At 36.6% G+C, this 23217-nt stretch overlaps 2 protein-coding genes across 3 annotated transcripts; one reads left to right on the forward strand and one right to left on the reverse strand.

Moving 5' to 3' along the window:
• Positions 1 to 2054: 2054 nt before the first annotated feature.
• HNRNPU (heterogeneous nuclear ribonucleoprotein U) lies at positions 2055 to 14291 on the forward strand. The gene is made up of 14 exons (XM_014076684.2): positions 2055 to 2864; positions 3472 to 3583; positions 3669 to 3742; positions 6120 to 6259; positions 6848 to 6947; positions 7845 to 7957; positions 8512 to 8775; positions 8963 to 9082; positions 9615 to 9743; positions 10047 to 10215; positions 10673 to 10918; positions 11411 to 11613; positions 12413 to 12484; positions 12616 to 14291. Exons 1-14 carry the CDS (start codon positions 2189 to 2191, stop codon positions 12667 to 12669), a joined length of 2472 nt encoding a protein of 823 aa, XP_013932159.2. The 5' UTR covers positions 2055 to 2188; the 3' UTR covers positions 12670 to 14291.
• Positions 14292 to 17185: 2894 nt separating this feature from the next.
• On the reverse strand, positions 17186 to 22840 carry COX20 (cytochrome c oxidase assembly factor COX20). 2 transcript variants are annotated; one of them, XM_014076685.2, is made up of 4 exons: positions 22644 to 22840; positions 19909 to 20020; positions 19227 to 19290; positions 17186 to 18506 (listed from the first exon to the last, which is right to left on the reverse strand). In XM_014076685.2, exons 1-4 carry the CDS (start codon positions 22677 to 22679, stop codon positions 18368 to 18370), a joined length of 351 nt encoding a protein of 116 aa, XP_013932160.1. In that variant the 5' UTR covers positions 22680 to 22840; the 3' UTR covers positions 17186 to 18367. The 2 variants fall into 2 exon arrangements, with proteins under 2 accessions (XP_013932160.1, XP_013932161.1); XM_014076686.2 differs by lacking the exon at positions 22644 to 22840 and adding an exon at positions 22422 to 22578.
• Between the last annotated feature and the right edge of the window lie 377 nt (positions 22841 to 23217).

Consider the following 23217-nt stretch of genomic DNA (forward strand, 5'->3'; position numbering starts at 1 on the left):
TTACCACTACTCTAGACATTTAAAACAACTAATCCATGAGCCTCTGAGTGTTGGTATCTTAGATCTTTACATGGTGATAGCTAGTGCCCTGGCCCAATTGTTTTAATGCTAGTGGATTGACCTGCTTTCAGTTGCCAATGCTCTGGGCCTTTGGCAAGGATTCAGTTGACATCTTCTGAAATTCTCTGTTCTGCTGTCATCCTCACTGTTCAGCATACACTGCCTTTGAGACTGGCAGTTTGTGACTGCATCTTTCTTCAGTTTTTTTCTTTTTTCTGCTGAGCAATTGATTCATCCACCTGATTTTGAAGGCCAGGACATTTAAGGTAAAAGGGGAAGGAAGGGCACACATATTTCTACCATTGTGCATCTTTCACTCTATAATACCTGTGATAGAACATGTATTGTCAACTAATGCAAAATTATTTTAAGAATTTCTGATTGTTATGTATCTCTGAAGATAACTTGTATAAAATTGGAAAGCATGTAAAGATGAGGAATGAGAAAGAAAAAAATAACTTTTCAAGGTAATTTTGATTTACTTTGATAATATAATCAGAGATACCTTTTTAAGAAACTCTTGATATTGTTTTGATAATTGAATTTGTAATCATGTTCTTGTATATTATCTAAAACAGTGTTTTTCAACCTTTTTTGTGCAAAGGCACACTTTTTTCATGAAAAAAATCACGAGGCACACCACCATTAGAAAATGTTAAAAAAATTTAACTCTGTGCCTATATTGACTATATATAAATGTTTTTCCCACGGCACACCTTACACTATGTCACGGCACACTAGTGTGCCGCGGCACAGTGGTTGAAAAACACTGATCTAAAAGATATGAGATTGAGCAATATTTGAAAATGAAATGTTTGTCTTAAGTGATAGAAATGAACTGTTTGTTATTTCATATACATTGGTTTCTAAACAGCAATAGTGCACTTAAATCTATTGTCTAATTTGTAAGGCAAATAAAAAGTATGTAATTGTCACCTTTCATCCACATACTCATCACACTAGGAATCTATAATATGTGACCGGTATGCTGAAATATTGATATTACAATGAAAAAGCTGATAGCTACCCATTAAAGAAGAGAGTCCTGGTGAATTGTTCTTAGCCCTATGCAGGTCTTATGTTTGAGATTGGCTGACTCGATTTGCCAACATATAATTTAAAATTTTATTATTTGACTTTTGTTAAAGAATGTGCAAAACTTGCTTCTGTTTAAATAAAACCCAACAAATGCAGAGAGCAATAAAGATTACAGACTTAAAAGATTGTGCTGAAAAACTGAGTGGTATACAACAGACTATTAAATATGAATCCAAAGTGCATTATTTAAAATAAAAGCATAGATTGAGAGTAAAATATCCAGAGAAGTATGTACGCTATTATAATGGTATCCTGGGCAGTGATGGACAGTCTTTGGAATCTGCAAATGTTCATATAACAGTGTAGCCATTTTAACTGCTGCTGTTCTATGGTTGAGGGCATTCAACCATCCACTGAAATAGTGGAAACGGAACAATTTTTAATAAAATGACTTAGACAAAGGTTGAATTCAGTCTGCTTTTCCGTATGTGCACTTGCATAGCTTCTGAGTCACTACAATACATGGCAACCAATGCAACCCTTGGCCCCATTATATTTCCATTTTCTGTCTAGATGCTTTTTAATGTAGTCATAAACAATAATTTTCCTGTAAAATGTGCAACTTGTGCCAAACATAACCTAAAACCTACAATTTGCTAGAAAAAAAACCCATAAGCAATATTTTATATCTAATTCAATAAGGTATGTTTTCCTAGTGAAGATATACTGCCCAGCATCCAGTGAGAGTACGCAGTATTCCGTAATCTGGAACATAGTCCCGTAATTCATGGAACAGTTTTAAGATTTTTTATTTTGGCTGCGCCCCGCGTTTACCGTGAATCTCCGCCAGAGAAGCAAGCTAAGGCAGTGTGGCAAAGAGGGCGAGGCTATGAGAGGCGGCGCGCCGCGGGGGCGGGCTGAGCGTAGAGTTACGTGCTCGAGCCCGTGAGTCGCGCTCCTCGTTCCTGCCTCGCGAGCCTCGGTGAAAGGATTTGGCGCCAGGCGGATCTCTTTCTGCAGCTGCCGCAGCCATACGAGCCAGCCGCCTACGCCCAGACCGCATCGAGTTCCTGCCGTCGCCGCTGCCGCCATGAGCTGCTCGCCGGTGAACGTGAAAAAGTTGAAGGTGTCTGAGCTCAAGGAGGAGCTGAAGAAGCGGCGCCTCTCCGACAAGGGCCTCAAGGCCGAGCTCATGGAACGGCTCCAAGCCGCGCTCGACCAAGAGGAGGCCGGCGGAGGGGGCTTAGCCAGCACCGAGCCCGGCAATGGCAACATCGAGGAGTTGGGAGAAGCCGCTCCGGGCGGCGGAGGTGACCAGGAGGAGTTGCTGATGGCTTCGGGAGGCGGAGGCCCCGACCAGGCCGCGGCCTGCGACGACGATGAGGAGGCGGAGTTCGGCGGCTCCCAGGGAGAGGAGGAGGAGGAAGAAGGCATGGAGTTGGGCGAAGAAAACGGCGAAGAGGTGGCGGCTGGTGAAGAAGAAGCGGCCGACGATCTAGAAGACGACGAGAACGGCGACGACCAAGGCTTTCAGGAGGGGGAAGATGAGGAGGAAGATACCGCCGCCGCCGGTGCATCCACCACTAGCAGCAGCGGGAACGCCAACGGCCATGGCGCCGTGGGGAAAGAATTGTCTGGCAAAGGCGCTACCGCGCCGGAGGCCTCGGCTTCGACTCCTGCATCCTCGAGCCAGGCCAGCGCCAAGCAGCTTTCGCCCGCTCAGCAGCCGCAGCAGCAAAAGGCCGGAGGGCCCGCTCGCCCTGCGGGTGAGTACTTCGCGGAGCCCAGATGGGCGGAGGCGGTTGGTAGCTTCTTTATGGGGTCGGGGAAAGCCGCCATCTTATTTTCTTTCGGCGGCCGCGGCAACTCGTCCTTCGGGGGTTTCCAGGCCTCGCGCGCCGCGTGTTTCGGAGGGGGAGGGGCGCTTGCGCCATTTCGCGAGAGCAACGAGGAAGGGGAGAGGGGGAAGGGCGGCCCAGAGGAGCCGCTGGGGCGCGCTGTGGAACGCGCGCGGGGGGGTGTTTGTGCGCTTTGCGTCACATCCGCTTGCGAGGCGCCAAGGCCTCGCGAAGTACGATGGAGGCGGGCAAATCCATTTCTTCCGATGTAGGCCTCTCGCGGCCGCTTGTTTTTTTGGGTGAGGGTTACGAGGTCTCTTTAGAGCCGCCTTCAGATTCACTGAGCGGAAATGATGCCAGAAACCGCGAAATGGCCGTCTAGTTCTGGAAATGAAACGGAAAGCGGTCTGTATAGCGATGGGTTGTTGCTTAGTCAGCTTGCAGGGCGTATCTTTTCCAGAGCAGGATTTTTGTCCCTTTGCACTCAACGATATTGTTTCTAACGTACTTTATTTTTTCCTCCAAAAATTCCAAGGAGAAACTAAATCTGAACAAAAACCGGGTGAGAAAAAAAGGGGAGTGAAAAGACCACGGGAAGACCATGGACGAGGCTATTTTGAGTATATTGAAGAAAACAAGTATAGCAGGTAATAAGTGGTATTTAATTTTTTTTAATGAAATACTTAAATGTTTTCTGATAGTTGAATTCAAGTGCCTTTTTTAATTGATCAGGGCCAAATCACCACAGCCACCTGTTGAAGAAGAGGATGAACACTTTGATGACACAGTGGTTTGTCTTGATACTTGTAAGTAAATAAAAAGTATTCTGGTCTCTTAAAAGATACTTCTTTGGTAAGACTTTGAGGATCTACTTATGCTTATTCCCTCACCTGAGGTACAATTTCTGCTTTTATTTGAATTGATTGTTCAAATGTCCCTTACTATTGTAAGTTATCAAGATTGTTTACAAATGGGGTGATTATGATGAAAAGCCATCATAAGCCAAGAAAGTGGTGCAACATACATAGATATAGATTGAATGTATTTTGTACCTATGCCTAACTACCTTTCAAAATTAACTGTTTCCATTAGTCTCTGAATTATCATTTCACCTTCAACATTGGGTTGCTGCACAGCTCCAATATATATATTCCATCACTCCTACATTCTGAAATTTTAGCTAGTAGGAATTATTCAGTGGTACATGGTTGTAGGATTGGTTACAATACACATTAAAAATGGATATATTTTAGAGCTTTACTTGGAAAATCTTACTGTAGTGATTCTGAATACTTTTATGATATCAACATTTGAACTAAAATAATAACTACCTATATTCAAGTTATTGTTATAGAGAAATTGTAAATTATATATTCCCATCAAAGCCAATATGATGCAAAATACCAATTACTGGTAAAATTTAAAAATATCATTTTCCATTAAAAAAATGGTGGAATTTTATATACAGCACTTTCAGAGCTGTAATAAAGTATTATTAAATGCTGGAATGAAGCACATAAAGCCTGCATTGGTGAAGTATTGCTAACTTATAGAAACCAGTTTTAAAATGTGTCTTATCAAGTTTACAGTAAATCAGATTGTTCTTTGCTACACGTTCCTTCAGTTTTGTCATGCCATGACAAAGAACTGTTAACTAATATGTGGAGCATGGCTATTGAAGAAAGCTATTCTGTTTTATAAAAGCCTATTGCTTGCATGTTCACTAGTTTTGAATGAACAGTGTGCTTGATTTTGGGAAAGAGAGTCACTTGATCCAGGGAGGCTTAGTTCTGAATAAGTGTACTTTAAGTCCTGTTAAGGGGCCAAAATTTTAAGTTTGGCATTAAAGGCAAAAATATTCTGAATATTTAATATAAAATTATACTGCTTTGAATGAAATGTGATAGTATCTGTTGGAAGAAGTTGATATTGATGAACAATATTTTTTCTCCATCTATAAATCTCGAGGTACCTCACAAGTTGAAAATGATATAGAAATTTTTGGAAGCAAGGAAAGAAAATACTGTCATTTCATACTATTGTATGAACAGATTAGTGTAAAAATGTAAAAACCTAAAAACCAAATTATCAAATATTCTAAGTTTATCTCAGAAACCTAGTTTTAGATATTGTGTATGACCAGTATCTATAATATGAGTCGAAGGTTAATATCAATTTGGAAAGTTTGATTATTTTGGCGTCCTTTGTTCAAAAACTTTTGAGCACTATTGAAAATTGCTTAATATGACACCTAAGTTGTCTTGAAAACCATCTTGTGTACTGTTTTAATTTTCTGCTATATTAGACATAGCAAAGCATACAAAGGAGCATAGGCCAAAAGGAAGTTGGGCAAACATTTGGCATTTATTTTGCTACTAGTGTTGTGTCCACTATCCTATGCTGTATACGTGTTAGTGAACACTCCGAAGTAAGCAAATTAGATAAGTAACTGCAGCAAATTGTTTGCTTATTGCAACCTAATTGAAATTGTTTGCATAGTTATCCGAGTATTGATCTGGGATGCTCAACAGAACTCAAAATCTGATTCATGGAGCATTAAAAGCTCTTGGTCAAAGGGAGCAGCTTTGTAAATAAAGGATATGAAATGATACAAGGGCAACTTGAATGTTGACTTTCTGTGAATTGTTGTTAAAAAGAGTTTGGAAAATTTTACAAGTCATCCAATCATCAACTAATATATATATATCGTATGCTCACATTTGTTTAAATGCATGACAAGCACACTTTACACCTAAGCTGCATGTAGAAATTTTTAATTCTGAAGTCAATTTAAGTATCCTATACATTGATTTTATTGCTTTGTTTTGGAGCTTTTATAGAAAGGTGGGCTGAATTCATTTACAAATACACCCATGGAAATTAAGAAATACATGCAAGTTGTTTTTAAATCAAAATAATTTTAACCACATTTTTAAAAGATGCTGTTCATTTTCATGTCCCAAAGGTGCTTTTTTTCAAGAAGGAACTGGACTTTCTGGTTTTTCTTTGAAAACATTTTGCTTGAAACAAAACCAGAAAGTTCAGTTGGCTCTTGAAAAAAAGCACTTTTGGAACAATCATGACCTGTATGATTGAGATTCTCCAGACACGTTGTTCATTTTCATGTTAGAATATTACAACAGATTTCAACTGTATCCCACCTCCCCCCTTTTTTTGGGACAGATAACTGTGACCTACACTTTAAAATCTCAAGAGATCGTTTTAGTGCTTCTTCATTAACTATGGAAAGTTTTGCCTTTCTGTGGGCTGGAGGACGAGCGTCCTATGGAGTTTCGAAAGGAAAAGTCTGTTTTGAGATGAAAGTAAGTGAAATTAATAGTGATGTTAGATGCTCATTGATGCTGAAAGTGTTTTTGCTGAAATACAACAAGTAAAGGTAAATAAGATACTTTGTTGGTATCTGAAAGTATAAATATGTAACAGGCTTAATTATAAATTAATACAGAGTATAATAACCCCCTTTGCTTTTAAAGAAAAAACTTGCTAGAAAAGAATTGTTGGCTCTTGGGAAGAATGTATATGAGTAACATTAAAATAAATATCAATAGTTTATTAAAATCAAAATGTGGACTTTGTAATCAAAATGGCATTATCAATACGCAAGATATGTGTCGAGTTCAGGTTTGCAAAAATGGCAAGAAAACATCCATGCGAAAAACATATACATATATATATGTATATATATACATATACATAAAACATATACATATATATATATATATATATATTGGACATACCGGGGGTTGTAATTCTAAATATATATTTCCATGAAAAGTAGAGAGGAAAGCTGTGTGTGTTTGGCTGAAATTCTGAAGAGAAAGCCCTGGTATAATATATTTTCTAGCTGTTTTTATTCTCAAAACTAAATTATATTATTTTCTGTGGAATAGGTAACTGAAAAAATCCCTGTTAAGCATCTGTATACAAAAGACATTGACATACATGAAGTGAGAGTTGGCTGGTCACTAAACACAAGTGGGATGCTGCTTGGTAAGATTTTTTTCCAGGTTTTTCTGTGGAGTTAGGCTGTCATTCTGAGATGAGAGAGGACAAACTTCAGGATTATTTTTTTTAAAGGCTAATTATAGCCTGTTTGGAATTAGTTATATTTGTTCTATAAATAAAATGTAATTAAGTGTACGTATGGTAGTTGGCCAGTTAGGCATCTTTGGTCCCTCTTCCCTCTTTTCTTAGCTAAACATTTTATTTGGTTTTTTTAGTAAAGGGAAGATGAAGCAGTTTGTATGTGATCTGCTATATTTTATATACACGCTGGGGTATACAAAACTTTTGTCTTGAATTTTTTAGTTGTATTGGTGTACTTACAAAGTTGAAATATTCATGGATATGATTTGTACCTGAAACTAGATTTTGTATTCACAAAAAATTAAAAACAAATGTTTGTGTTAAGCTTCCAAGGCACACAATACAGTAATTAAGATCTTATAAAAATCAACATGTTACAAAAAAAAGTTTAAACAATCATTTTCACTTTTGGAAGTTCTTCTGCATGGAATATAGAAAGTGTAGCTGCTTCTATGTAGGATAATACTGGAAGGAATTTCTCATACATCAAGAAAAGTTACAAGAAACAACACTTTGAAACATCACTAGTTTTTGACAAGTTTAGCTGTACTGTCTCATTTACATTCTTGACTCCCTTTAGGATAATGGGTTTACTGGAGAATGCTTGTTAAAAATAATTTTTCAGAGGTTAGTATAGAATGCTAGAGAGAATCTCATTGGATATAAAAACAATGGAGTTTGTTCCATTGGTATAGGCATTTTAACACCCTGCTAAAAAACTATAACTCCTTTTCTCCAATATATTATTCGCCTTAAGCCGTTAGTCTGAAAGCCTCATCTGCAATTGTTCACATTTATTAGGTGAGGAGGAATTTTCTTATGGATACTCATTAAAAGGGATAAAGACATGCAATTGTGAGATTGAAGATTTTGGTGAGAAATTTGATGAAAATGATGTGATCGGATGTTTTGCTGTAAGTCTTCTTTATCTTACTAGAATTATACATGTTACATATTATGTGTTTGTAATTTTTAATAACTAGAACAACTAACTGGATAACTCTTACAGAAGTGCAAATTTTCTGGAAAATTTGGGAAAGTTCCTTTTCCTTTAAGCCAGCGAATTTTTTCTTGTACCATGTCACATTCCACAAATAAATCCTCTGAACTGGAGGTTATTTGAGATGTTCAGGAGATGAATATTAAAACAATATATTTCATTTGAAACCTCATGTCTTAATTCCTTCTGTTTGGCGAATTTACTTAATAGCACTGAACCGCTTTGAAACAGATAGTCAGGGAGGAAGTTTAATATTGTCTAAAGTTAACCAAAACACTTCTAAATAGATCACAATGTTTTTTCAGACTCAAATGTTTCTCTAGTTTTGTTATTGCTTTACTTGACCTTCAGTCTAGAATTTACTGTTAGATCTTAACTAGTAATCTGTTTAGATTTACGGTTTCTTTCTGATATCTTAAACTACTGAGGATTTGCCATTATGTTAATAAAATATTTTTGTTATGGCAGAATTTTGATGGTGATGAGGTGGAATTCTCTTACTCAAAGAATGGGCAGGACCTTGGAATTGCTTTCAAGATCCCTAAAGAAGTTCTTTCTGAACGGCCCATTTTCCCACATGTCCTCTGCCATAATTGTGCAGTCGAATTCAACTTTGGCCAGAAGGATGAGCCTTATTTTCCCATACCAGAGGGGTATACATTCATCCAAAATGTTAATCTGGAAGATAGAGTTAGAGGACCCAAAGGACCAGAACATAAGAAAGACTGTGAAGTAAGTAATAGTCCATTGTTGAACTAATATAAAAACCTAGTGCTTTCAGAAGGAAGGATTGTTTTTTATGCTTCCTACTGGGTCCTGCAATGCTGAAGGCTTATAGTACACATTAAACATTTGGGTAGGTAATGAAGTGTTTTATTTTGAGGCCTTATAATTAAAATCCTTACTAAATTTTCATTAGGTGGTCATGATGATTGGTTTGCCTGGGGCTGGGAAGACTACATGGGTCACCAAACATTCATCAGATAATCCTGGAAAATACAACATCCTTGGAACAAATACTATTATGGACAAAATGATGGTAAGATATTACTGTAATAATTTATTGCACAATTTTTATATATAGAAACTTTGGATTGTTGTAAATAATTTGGCAGTGGAGTTATAGGTCATTTGGTTGACTAGTCTTACCAGTTGTAGTGTGCTTTTCATTGAGGATGTGACATTACTGGAAAGAGCAGGGACAGTTATTCACGTGAGTTGGGAATTAAATTGCTGATTCTTATATTTGGAAATGTGGCTATTAATGTGTTTCAGATTCTTGATTGAAAGATAATATATTAAAACTATCCTGGCTGTTGAGATGAAACAGTTCTTTTTAATATTTATTTGACATTGCAATAATTAGTGATTCTGATTTGAAAGAGGTTGCAACTGGCTAATCAAATTAACACTTTGAAAATAAGTTGGGATAGCATGTTTTTTTTATTAAGATTTGGTATCTTTAGTGAAAGGATAAAGTGGCTTTATTTTTTACATTTTAATTTATCAAGCTTAAAATGAATAATAAAACTTAAAATCAGAAATGATATATGCTACTTTGATTTTTATAGGTTGCAGGTTTTAAGCGGCAAATGTCTGACACTGGAAAACTTAACACACTGCTTCAAAGAGCACCTCAGTGTCTTGGCAAATTTATTGAGATTGCTGCTCGTAAGAAACGGAACTTTATTCTGGATCAGGTATGGGGGCTAGACTTCTTTATGTTACTAATGCAATTGAGCTGCAGTTTAAGGGGCATATAGTCTAAACTTCAGTGGGAAATAAATATTTGATGCATAAAGTTGAAATTACAGCAATTGTGTTCAAAATACAGTTAAAATTGGGGAAAATGATTACCCTAGAATCTCGGCCTAACGTACATAACTTCCTTCTACTTGTAAACTTCATTGCATTATACATATGGAGGTGAAATCTAAGCACACTAATTTAACTTAGCTCTAACAATGACAGCTACGTGTAGTAAGTTACTGCATTTTTTTCAGACAAATGTGTCTGCAGCTGCGCAGAGGAGAAAAATGTGCCTGTTTGCAGGCTTCCAGCGCAAAGCAGTTGTTGTTTGCCCAAAAGATGAAGACTACAAGCAAAGAACACAAAAGAAGGCAGAGGTGGAGGGAAAAGATCTTCCAGAGCATGCAGTGCTCAAAATGAAAGGCATGGAACATAATCTATACTGTGTTCTAGGATGTTGAGTATCTGTTTAAAGGAGTAATGTAAAATCTATAAAGATTCAAAATTTCTTGCCTTAAACAATTAATGCCTCTTTAAAAAAAAACTGGAAGACTTCTGTAACTTTGTTAAGACAACACTATATTGTGTTCCCTCTGCTGCAGTCCTTAACACTATTCAGTCATGATACGCTTCATGCAGATGCACAAAGCTGTCTTGGCATTAAAGTGCCCTAGAAAACGAAGCTGAACATGTTTAGTGGACATGTATTCCCAGTTCAACCTTATAGGGAGAATGTGTCAAGTGTTCGGGAATCTTGCTCTTAGCATCTTGAGTTGAAGATCACCTGTCTCATATTCCTTTTATATAGGAGGGGAACTTTGGCTTATTCTGATGGTTTCCAGAAATAAATACTGAATATTGAGGGCTCTCTGTCTTATAGGAAATTTTACTCTGCCAGAGGTGTCAGAATGTTTTGATGAAATAATCTACGTAGAGTTGCAAAAAGATGAAGCCCAAAAACTTCTGGAGCAGTACAAAGAAGAAAGCAAGAAGGCCCTTCCTCCAGAAAAAAAACAGAATACTGGTTCAAAGAAAAGTAATAAAAAGAGTGGTAAAAACCAGTTTAACAGAGGTGGACAGAGAGGACGTGGTGGATTTAACATGCGTGGCAACTTCAGAGGAGGAGGTAGACAGTAGTGCAATTTGTCCTAATATGTTCCCTATATTGTAGGAATCATCTTAAGTGCCTGATCCTAAAATAGAAAAGAGTTGTGAAGGGTTTACAGCTACCTATATCTAGTTTCAGAAACTTGTCAGGTTCAGACACAAGGCAGCATCAGTATTTGTAAAGTAGGATAAAGACTGCTATGCAGCTGTTGAGTATCCCTTTTGTAAAGAGTGTTTGTGTTTGTAAAGAGTGTTAATATGGTTAATATGAAAGTGACAGGTGGTGGCTGAAAAAGTTGGGACTTGTCATTTCCTTTCACTACAATGATTCTTAAGGAACTCTATTTGGGGTGCTACAGATGTTTGCCAGTTGAGGTTTGGATTCTAGTTGCAAAATTCATAGCAGCCTGGGTGTTGGACAGAGGTTAACAATGAAGGGTAGTTACTTTCTGGGTTAATAGTTTTTAAAAAAATACACAGACACCGAATGAGTAGCATTTTCCCCCCACAGTCCCTGGAAATCGTGGCGGCTATAACAGGAGAGGTGGCAATATGCCCCAGCGTGGAGGTGGAGGTGGCGGTGGTGGAGCCATAGGCTATCCATATCCTCGTGGTCCTGTCTTCCCAGTAAGAGGAGGAGGTGGCGGTGGAGGCTATTCGAACAGAGGAAATTATAACAGAGGTGGAATGCCCAACAGAGGGAACTATAATCAGGTAATGTGTTAGAGCCAAGAGGATGGTCTTATTTTCTTGAATAATTTGCTTTCAGTAATCAATCTAGATATAATTAAAAGAAGTATGTTACTCTGATAAGCCTGTTGCTGATATAGTATGTCTAAAGTTTTAAAATTTATAACATTTCAGTTACTTTTACTTTGAATCAGTTTTTTCCCCTTACATTCTTTACTTGTTTCCGGTGATCTCTAATCAAGGAATTATATTGATACTCATTTATTTGTAATGCCATTTTGTGTGCAGTTGTAATCAAGACTGCAAATGATTTACGATGACATATATAACATAAATGCCACCATATAACAATTGAGCACCAGCCACATTAAATACAAGTGTGCAATCAGTTGGTTTCCCAATCCCTAACTCTCCCCCCTCCCCCAATAATGGCTATTAAGCTAAATGGATCTAGTCCTAAACTGATACTTGTAGATTGAGTCAGGTTTTTAAAAACAAAATAGTACATTTTTATCTAGAATTCTGGCAGATTCCAAATATATTTAGTGCAATATTGCACAGCATAATCATAGCTATTAACCTGAACAAAGCTTTTAGGTTTCACTCTAAATGGTTCATGGATGTTGTACTTGATAAGAAATAGCTTGCAAACACATTTTCAAATATACTATGGTAAATTGGGGATATGTTCTTAGTAATAAGTTTTAGCATTTTTTTATTTTGCTAGAGTACAAAATCTTTTTCTCAACTAAAACAACTTGATTGGATTGACAGATTAGGGTTCAACAGATGACCCAAATTAACCCATTTCTTTGCTTTGTAGAATTTCAGAGGAAGGGGAAACAATCGTGGCTACAAAAATCAATCTCAGGGCTACAACCAGTGGCAGCAGGGTGTAAGTATACTTCTCAATTTTAAATAAAACAATTTTTGTTTGCATATACCTCATTCATTCTTTTCATAAGTCTCATAAGTAAGCCATAAACTTAAATTTGACATGACATTGTGTTCTCTCGTTTTTTTCAGCAATTCTGGGGTCAGAAGCCATGGAGTCAGCATTACCACCAAGGATATTATTGAATTCCCAAATAAAAATGAACTGATCCATATTTCTTCAAAACCTTCACAAGAAATCGACTGTTTTCTTTAGTAGGCTAACTTTTTAAACATTCCACAAGAGGAAGTGCCTGCAGGTTCCTTTTTTAGAAGCTTTGTGGGTTTTGGTTTTTTTTTTTGTACATTTTTAATTGCAGTTTTAAAGTGAATCTTAAAAGAACCTCAGCATTGTGCACGATGAGCGAATGTGTCAGTATTTCAGGGTTCTTACATTTTATCTGTAAAATGTGATTTTTTTTTTTTTACCACAACAAAAGTAAAATGTTGCTTTGTATCTGGTGTCCTCTGATTAAAGATTTTTTTTCTCTCCCTCCCCTCAATTTCTAGGAAACAGTCGTGAGTCATCAAAACAGAATATTTAGCAACCAGGCTTTTTGTGCCCTCCCCTCCCCCCCAAAATACAATGTAAATAACATTCATTACACTCCATCTTCCACTCCATCCTCTCTACATAGTTTTTAGGTATGGAAGAAGGAAGAAAAAGTAAATGTCTTTTGGCAATAAAGGTTTTTTTAAAAAAAAATTGGCAATGTTTTTGAAGAGGCAAAACCTTAAAGCTAAATAGTGATGGTGGAGTGCACATCTAACCTGGTTGCATTTGTCTGTAGAGGCTCAACTTGTGAAGGTACACACCATCAACTTTTTCCATTGTTCTGCATTTTGATTCTGAAAAAGCTGGCTCTGCCCATTTCTTATTAAACAAACTTGTTGTAAATCCAGTTGTCTAATGGGATCTATATGAAGTTAGCTGTGTGTCTGTAACCCTTTCCCCACAAATACTGTGTATTTAGTGTGCTTGTAGTAGTATACTCCACCATTTTGTAAACAAATGAAATTGTGATTCACCCATTTTATATCTAATTTTTAATCATGTTAGTTTTCAGATGGGTGTGTCTCCTTAGCCTGCTGATTTACTTTAAAGAAAGTGGGTGGAGAAATTAACTTTAGCCGTTTGTTTGCAATAAAATAAAATCATTTTACTCTTACTCTGGGATTCTCACCACATTGGTCTAAAATCCCTTTAATGAAACAGTTAGCTTCAATGTTTAAAGTAATCTGATTTCTGAGAAGGTTCAAAATGTATGCTCTCCACATCCTATGATATAGGGGAGAAAACCCTAAACAAATTGTCATTTTAATAGAAAATATGGAAATATGCCTGTTCATTATTTTTGCAGTTTGAATTCCTGTGTTGCAAGTTACTACACTAAAGCTGATAATGACTTTCTTATGTCCACTAATAGTGCTTAAACTCCTAACTTCATTACCAGAATTTTGCAGAACTGTGACTGCAGTTTAATATAGATGAAATTAGTTGCAGAGAAGAATTGCTTTGGGGGGTGGGGTTGGGTACAAGTGACTTTAACAGGAGTAAAATGAAAGTGGACATTTTTGTGCATTTTGTCATGAATTCCATTAAGTTGGCAGTCGGTTTGCATGTACTATCTTCAGCATTTCTAGTTCTTGGGAAACATGTTATCCATAGATTTTAATAGCTTTCAGCAAAGTAATAGAATTTATTTTGATTGAAAAAAGATTTGTTTCCCAAAATGCACTCGGCCTTAATAAATTTTAGGCACGCCTGAGGATCATTTCTCCTTAATTTATTTGTTGTATTTTGTGCCTTTCCCTTCTATTCCTCTCCCCTTTGTATTTGGGCTAAGAAAGGTTTTGGGATGCTTTGGATGGATTTTTGGGAGCTTAGTGCATGCATTCTATTCAAACTTAATATTATTCTGACAGTATTTACTAATATGAACAAATTATTCGTAAATTTGATTTACTAGGAAACTACTCTATGAAGCAGTCTGCATTCATGAAGGTACAATATGATCCCCTTGGACATGATATCAAAATTTGTTTTCTGTAAAGAAAGCACCTTTTTGTGAAGGGATGTGTTTGCTCTTTAAAAAAGACCCTTTGGGACAGTAGAAAACATTTGGGGAGTTACTTTAGTTTTTGAAAAGTGTAAGTTTGGGGTAAGCTATTTTACAAGTGTACACTACATAATTTCACAATTTGCTTGGCTTTGGCTCTGGCTCAAGGAGCAGGTGGCAACATGAACATGTGGATCTTTGCACAAATCCACTTTGTGCAGCAGTTGGTCCTATTTCCAGATCAAGACATTATTTCACCCCCTAGTTGCTTCCTAGTTGGATGATTATAATGCATTCACTGGGTATGCACTTGAAAAACATTTTAAAAAACAGGTAGTCTAGAAAGTAGCAATGCAGGCATTCTGCCACTTGCTTCCAAGAAATTTCTGAATGCAGTGCTGGTTGTCATCTTTAAACCCTGCACAGTGCAAGGCCAAAACAACTGAGGGACTATCTTGTCACCAGTGGTTTCTGCCTATTTTACCAGATCTGGCAGCGCACATCTTCCAGATCTCTTCTATGAAACAGTATTTCCTTGTGGGAGGAAATGCAGCTTTTTTAGAAGTCTTCCTTGTGGAAAAGGTTCCTGCTGAATTTCAGGTGGTCCGAATTTTCTTGTTTCCCAGAAGACCTGAAAACCACACTGCTGCTTTCAGGATTTAGGGCCAAGATGCTAGCAAGTCCCTCTTTGTATTATGTTACATATTTTAATTTTGGTGCAAATACATATTTTACCATATTTTTATACACGTTAACTCTTTTCTGCTTTGTTAGCTACAGTTCAGACTCGTGTACATTTTCAAAATAAGTAACAAGTGTATTGTAGGTCAGTGATATCCAACCTTTTTCACACCAGGGATTGGTTTCGTGTAAGATAAAAATTTTCCACAGCTTGGGAGGGATGGTTTTGCTTGCTCAACTGCTGCTTACCTCCAATTGTGCAGCCAAGTTCTTAATAGGTCATGAACTAAAACCTAAAACGTAGAAGATAAATACTGTTCTATCAGTTTACAACTTCAGCTGAAAATAGAATTAACTACTTTTTCTCCTCTAAAAACTTAAGTATAACAAAATGGACCAGGCTCCTCAAAATGTCCTGGAGTGTTTCTTGCCATGTTGTAGTACTAGTTAGTCAATTGGGGCTGGGAAGTCCCTGGTTCAAATCCCATTCTCGGCCAAAAAGTTTGCTCCATGACTTTGGTTAAAAGTACTTCCCAGGTTTGGGAAAATAGAATGAAATGCAAGTTGCTGCATAAAATCACCTATTGGTGATTATTTGTCTTTTAATTTGGATTGAGTTTGTTTTTTACTGATCATTGTAAGCTGCCTAGAGTCATGTTTTAAGTTGAGATACAAAATTAAAATACGGTTGGCTGGCTGGCTGGTTAAACAAATCTAGGAACACTTTCTTACTGAAGCATAAAATGATAGATTTAAAATGGCTGCTGACATTGTAGAAATCAAAATAAGATGTTGAACTTCAGACAACTTCAAAAAAAACAACCAAAGGTGAAGCAATGTATTTCAAACAATATTTTACTATTCCCAAAAATATGAAAAATTATGACCAGTTTCTTTACATATTAGGAGACAATTATTAGCCTCTGAATAGCTATATATCCAGGCAGATTTTGAAATTGGATATAAGCCCTGTAGAACTGGGATGGAGATGAATAGAAAAAAAGTATTACTATATTTACAATTTCTATAGGTGCTAACAGTCTACAATCCCTACCAGAAAATCAATTGAGCCTAAGTAGGTTTTAAGGTTTACCAATAAATGAAAATATTTGTAGCTCACAGTTGAAATGAGGAGTCCTTAGTATTCTCTGAGTTTGCTTGTTTCACTGAGGTTTCATGACCTCAGTGATGTTACCTAGTTTGAGTACCGTATATACTCGAGTATAGGCTGACCCGAATATAAGCCGAGGCACCTAATTTTACCACAAAAAACTGGAAAGTTATTGACTCGAGTATAAGCCTAGGGTGGGAAATGCAGCAGCTACCGGTAAATTTCAAAAATAAAAATAGATACCAATAATGTTTTTGAATATTTATTTCAAAGAAAAACAGTAAACTAGCGGTGTATTCAATGAAATACTTCACTCACCTCATGATGATGTCCCGTGCAGCCGCGGGAGCGATGTCCCGCCTCCTATGACACACAGCACAGTGATTCCTATCATTGGATCACTGTACCAGAGGAGGTGGGACATCGCTATGTGGCTGCTTGCCATAACAAGGAGGAGGTGGGACATCGGGACATCGTTGCAGAGCAGCAGGAGGGGGAGGAAGGGGAATCGTAAGACAGCCCTGCATTACATTAGAACGTGAGGAGGGGGGATGGTGCGGTGCGCGCTGCGTGACAAACTGACACAGAGGGAGGGGAAACTCACAGGGGCACTGGGCCATTCACGAGTGTCACCCAGCGGCATGGCCCCGCCCCTTTTTCTCCTCCATTTCGGGCAAATTTTTCACTGACTCGAGTATAAGCCGAGGCGGCTTTTTTCAGCCCAAAAAGTGGGCTGAAAAACTAGGCTTATACTCGAGTATATACAGTAATTAAAGGTCTGCAAGAAAACAAACTCAGAGCATCAATGGCCTCAGATTTAGAAGATTTAATCTACAGAATTTGGGATGTGTAAAATTTGTGGTTGCAACTTTATGATTTGGGCAAAGATATTCAGCAGCTTCTAGATATTTACAACATGATTTCTCAGTGCACTTGCACAGACTTCATTGGAAAAAGGTACCACATTAAAAGCCTACATTTATTACTATACTGCGTTCTTTACAAATACTTTGTATATCAATATGCAATTAATGAACATACCGAGTTTTTTTACAAGGTATACTTTTTCCCAATTAAAATTAAGGAAACAATCATCCGCTTTTTTAGCAATAAGATATTTTACAAGATCAGTGGGTCATTAAGAGATTAGTAACAATATATTACATAGTATATTTGGGTAAAATGTTTTTTCAACTATTTGGCTCCTTTATAACAATGCCAATTTTAAAAAAGCGATAGGTAGATATGTCATACATACATGTGGACACTAGCTTAATGCAAAGCCTGCACAAATTATGTCTGAAGGAATGACTGGCGCAAGGTCATCTAGTTACATCATCTGGTTCTCATCAGTATAAATGTTTCAAATTAAAAAAAACACCATGTGCCTTACTATATAAATCAAGTGACAATTTAAGAAACTAAAGGCACTGCACCTTTACAGTTGAAAAATTCTGAAAAGGGGAAAATGAAATACAGTATGGCAATTTAGAAAGATTGAAATCTACAGAACAAAGGTATAGCTAACATTAGAATCCAGTAATCCTCAAAAAAAATTAGCATAGCATTCAAAATATATTTGTTCTTTGTAGCATGAGTTTAGGCAAACTGCTATTCCATTTCCTATTAATATAGTACTGAGAACAGCAGGAAAATTGTGCTCAGAGGCAGTAGCTGAGAGATTTTAAAATGACTGCTATACTTCATTAAGATCAAAGTAACTAACCACTATTGTCCTTTAGTTTTGGCTATTTTGTCCAATGGATAAAGCTTTCAATGTGCTGTTGCTATATTTTTAATTTATCAGAAAAAACATTGCTAGAATGTGCTACTTTAGAAAGTTGCTCTCAAAGCAGCATATTTACATACAAAGCAGTGATAAAATGAGAATAAAAAACTGAATTTTACAATACAAGAAATGTTTTATCAAATTACAGTAAGGTGCGGTAAATACACATAATCAGTATAAATTATTTTAATGGCATTGCTATAACTAATGGCTTTTTTCCTGATTTGTTTCTCTCTTTGTGGGGTCAAATGGAGTGCCTTCAAAAAGTATCTTGTTTTTTATCGCTTCTTGAACCATGCGTTGCTGAAACCTTAGTTTTGCATTGTTGTATCTACAATAGAACCTTTAAAAAGCACATGATTATCACTTATCACTTGCATTATTATTTATATTTTGTTTGCTTTATAGCAATTAAAACTAGACAGAATAAGAAAAAAGCATGATTCCTTTATCACAGAATATAAATCCAGCTGTTGTCAGACTGGCACTCATTAAAGAAGAACACATGCTATATAACATTTTTCTCTATGGAAAAAACATTTTATTGCCACTCATGTTTATATATTTCTGTTTTCTGCGTCAGTCCAAAAACATCAGACTTACACCAGTACTTGTCATAGAAGCTATTTCAAACGCCTTCCCCATTATGCCTATGCAAAAAGACAGCAGACATGCCTATTCTTTTTTCCATTGCAATAGCCTTTTTTAAAGAACAATAGTTGGAAATTTTAAAAGCTTCTTGGTTACCTAGTCTTAAAAAATTGCAAGGTTGCCAATCAAAAAACAACTGAGTGGCTCACAAACAATTTTGGAATCAATTTGATGCCAATTATGAACTCAACCAAGTTCTATATGGAAATTATGGAAGAAAATTTGGTCATTGTTGCCAATGAGATCAACTGGTATAAATTCGGACAGATGCATGGAAAGTACAATTCTTAAGGTAATAAGGAAATCTTGCTACAAATAAGTACCGTGTGATTATTAATAAAAGTGTAGAAAAACCATTTGCGTGATCAATTTTAAAACAGTAAGCTTATCATAATTTTTGAATTATACTCACCAACATCCTAATGTTGTCACAAAGAAACCTCCTACTCCCAAGTTATAGGATCGTCTCACTTTGCCTGATGATGAGAAAAGAGTTATCGTACTCATATTGAACGTGTATAATAAGGTAGCAACAACAAAAATATAGGAAATCACAGTAAAACATAATCCAAAATAGTTACTTCTGAAGTTTAACATAATAGAATAGATCATTGTTGGAATACTTATTTTAGTTTTAGTTGAATGGAATTTACTGAAACTGCATTAAACCTGAGATCATCACTGCAGAACAATTATTTGGAAAGCAGAAAGAGTATATTAAATTGATAAAGGAAGAACAGAGGAGAAACGTGCAAACTATTGAAATAAGATTTCTAGTTAATGACTGCAACAGACTGGTTGATCACTGAATTATTCTTTTACTATTAGTTTTAAGTGATTAACATTTAGAACTTTAAAGTTTACCACTAATATTCAAAGCTTAGGGATTGTTGATAATATGCACTTTTTCTAGGAAGGAATGCAGTGACAGAAACAAGTACTACTATGAAAGATGTGTCAATTGTGTTTATTAAAATGGTGCATTGATGGCAAATAGTAATCTGAGAAAGTATGATGGGAAAATAAAAAAATAAAAAACTTTACACACAATCACATATAATTTATATGTTAACAGGTCTTTATTTTTTACTTACTAGTTGCCAAAAAGTGTCCAAGCCCTACACCTAGACCACCCAATATTCCATAAAGAAATGATTGTCGAGCACAAGGAATTTTATGGATTTCCAGCATTTCCTGCAGAAAGGACTGAAAAGAAATTAAATGCATTATACTTAAGATATACTTGGGGCTCACCAAATGTAATTTTAAAATGAACAAAAACAATTTCTCTGAATAATAATTTAAGATCCAATTTCAAAAAAGGCATCAACCTCTATTATAGTTAAGCATAACAGAAATTTGGTGCAAAAGCTTTACTGAGCCACAAAGAGGAAAAACTGAACAGTAAAGTCAAGCAACAATCGCACAAATAAAACTCATTGATCAAATGTGACTTGTAGTAGATATTTCAGAGATTAAAATTTAGTTTGGCTATAGGAAATATGCTTTGATTATATTGATTTACAAATTGTCTGATAGTATTAAGTAGATCATCAGCTGGATAGCTCTAATATTACTTTCCTGGTAAGTTGCAGAAGGTGATGCTTGGTCATATTAATAATCATTATCAACATCAAATTTATATTTCTAATGTATAAATTATTCAAATGAATATATTTGGAGGTTTGAGATACAGTGTCATAAATTACTGGTAACATCAAATTCACTAGTACAACTTAAATAAAGCCATCTGCATTCTGAATTAGTTTCTGATCACGGACCTCATAGTTTTACGAATGGGTCAGTAAGAGCTTCATAACTGAATTGTATTCTTGTTAAGGTTTGGGAAAGGAGATTTTAAGCTTATTTCAGTTTTCATAAATTTCCTACCTCAATATGGAGAAAACTTTAAAATGTGCTAATGCTGGTAAAAAGTAGTATGAAATCTGCATTAAGGAATAAACATTTGTTGATAGAAACAAAAATGGCTGTATATAAGATAATGCTTTTCCCATTTTGTTATATAGAACTGAGAGCTGAATGTGTACATGGGGTAGATTTATAACATATATAACAGGAAGCTAGTCAGAGAGAAATCCAACCTGGAAATAAGGAGAAACTTCTTGGCAGTGAGAACAATTAGTTGACGGAACAGTTGCCTCTTGGAGTTGTGAGTGCAATTCACCATTGCTGGTGGTTTTCAAGAAAATACTGGACAACCATTTGTCTGGGATGGAATAAGGACTCCTTTCTTGGGTGGGATGAGAGTTGGGCTAGAATAACACTAATGTCCCATTCAGTCCTGTAATTTTCTACTTAAAAACTGTACGTAGTAAAACAAAAACAGCGATGAATATGAGCTGAATATAAAAGTAAATAGGTTGTGGAGGTTTGATTGTACGAAAGAATGAATGAGAATTGAATTGTAAGTGTATGGTGTGTATCTTTGCATGTAAAAATATAGCAAAGGGTTGAGAAGAATGGGAAGATGGAGAAAGTCATGGTCTTATGGAATTAATAACATCTGCAAAAAAAAAAAAGCAAGAAATTTTCAGAACCAAAGGCCACATAGGAAATAGTATATGGATGCAGAGAAACCAATTATTTGCCACGACAGAAAATATGAATTTAGTGAATGGTGTTCATATATCACAAATGTAATCAAACTTTGCAATTTGCTCCTATGAAATATGATGGTGACTTCCAGTTTGCCCGGCTTCAAAAAAGGTTTGATCAATTCATGGAAGTCAGACAATCAACGGCTATTAACACGTGATGGTCACTATACCTGTCTTCGAAAGCTGGGAAACTAATGGGGTTCCCTTTGCTGTCAGTTGGCAACTGTGAGAAGAGACTACTGGACTAGATTGGCCAAGGATCCAATCCACCTTAGCACTACTTATGTTTTTATAATGAATTAGATGTAAGTACATTTTTTCATATCTCCTGACTTTAATTTCTTCACTTGTCATTCCCTTTCTATACTTTGCATAAGATTTCTTACTCTGAAGAGAATGTTGTGATAGGTATGTGTGTTGTCTGTATTTAGCACTACTGTATAGCCTGTAATACATTGTCACTGTACAAATAAACACAATTACATATTATAAAATATGCATATGCTGTATTAAGGATGATCCTTTCTCAAGAGGGTAAAGATCCTTTGAAAGTCTGATATCATGTAACAGCCACTAAGAATTTAAATTACCAGAATGCTGAACATATTATATTTTATAAAAACTCTCTTCATAACAATTGTTGGTTCTTTGGAAAAATATCAGGTACATTTGGATATTTCTTTAAAACATCAGAACAATAATTGGGATCATATCCCTAAGATATTTTTACTACTACACTTTGTATGTCTGTATCAACAAATACAAGTAATTCAGTTAAGATTAACTATCATTCTTTCATTTTGCTCTTTCCTAGTGGTAGCCAAACTCTTTAAAATAATGCTGAGTAGCGGGGATTATGGCTGTTATTTTGAAATAGGGTCGCTTGGGTGCAATGGCATTTCCAGAAGCAACTGTCACCAACCCAACGTAGAAGGAAAAAAGCAGCCTGTTGTTTTAAGGAGATTTGACAGATTAAAATTAAATCCTACATTTAGTTGTCAAAAGGAGACGAGAGGTCACCGAAACCTTCGTGTTCAGAACTACTGTGTATCTCTGGACGGGGAGAAGAAAAGTCGCCTAGCCTGGACTGCTTGAGAAAGTGGCTATTCATGGTTGAAAAGGCGGTACGTTTCTACCAACCGAGCCCTTCGGGGTTTGAAGCAATTCGGTGAAGAAGCAATTTTCTTTAAAGAAGATTTCACCTCCATTACCTTCTTAGAAATCTTAGTCTCGTCCTCCGTCGCCATAATCAGACAAGCGCTGAGGCTTTTTCCGGCAGTCCGGGCTCAGAACTACGACCAGCGAGTCAGAATGCCGCGATAGGCAGAGAGGCCTTATGCTAAAAAAAAAAAAAAAAACCAAACCAGCCACTCTACCCACTCGCCTTTTCCGTGCACCTTCCCGCCCTCCGCCCCTCTTTAACTCGGTCTCTCCTTTATCTCTATGGTGCTGGGAGATTGAACTGACGCCATTTTAGGTCTAGAGATTGCGAACGGGAATCCTTTGTTCAGTGAGATGGGTCACGGAGCAGCGCGCGCGCGTCGTCTGTATGCACGGGCGCGCGCGCGCGCGCTCCTTCTCACAAGCTACTGTTTAGCTTTTCCCTCTCTGAGCGCTCAAGGTGGAACTGACATCTTTTTTATATACATGTTTTTCTTTAATTAAAAACACCTAGAAGGCCCCCGTTGTGTACAGTAGTGTAATAGAATGACTAGAGACGCTATCACTATCAGGAGTCTCTGGGAATGATATACTTTCTGGCTTGGAAATTGGAGCTGTAGTGCA

The sequence above is a fragment of the Thamnophis sirtalis genome, unplaced genomic scaffold (genome assembly GCF_051295495.1).
Source record: "Thamnophis sirtalis isolate CommonGarterSnake01/CBP01778 unplaced genomic scaffold, rThaSir2_p1.2 scaffold_6, whole genome shotgun sequence".
Lineage (NCBI taxonomy): Eukaryota > Metazoa > Chordata > Lepidosauria > Squamata > Natricidae > Thamnophis > Thamnophis sirtalis.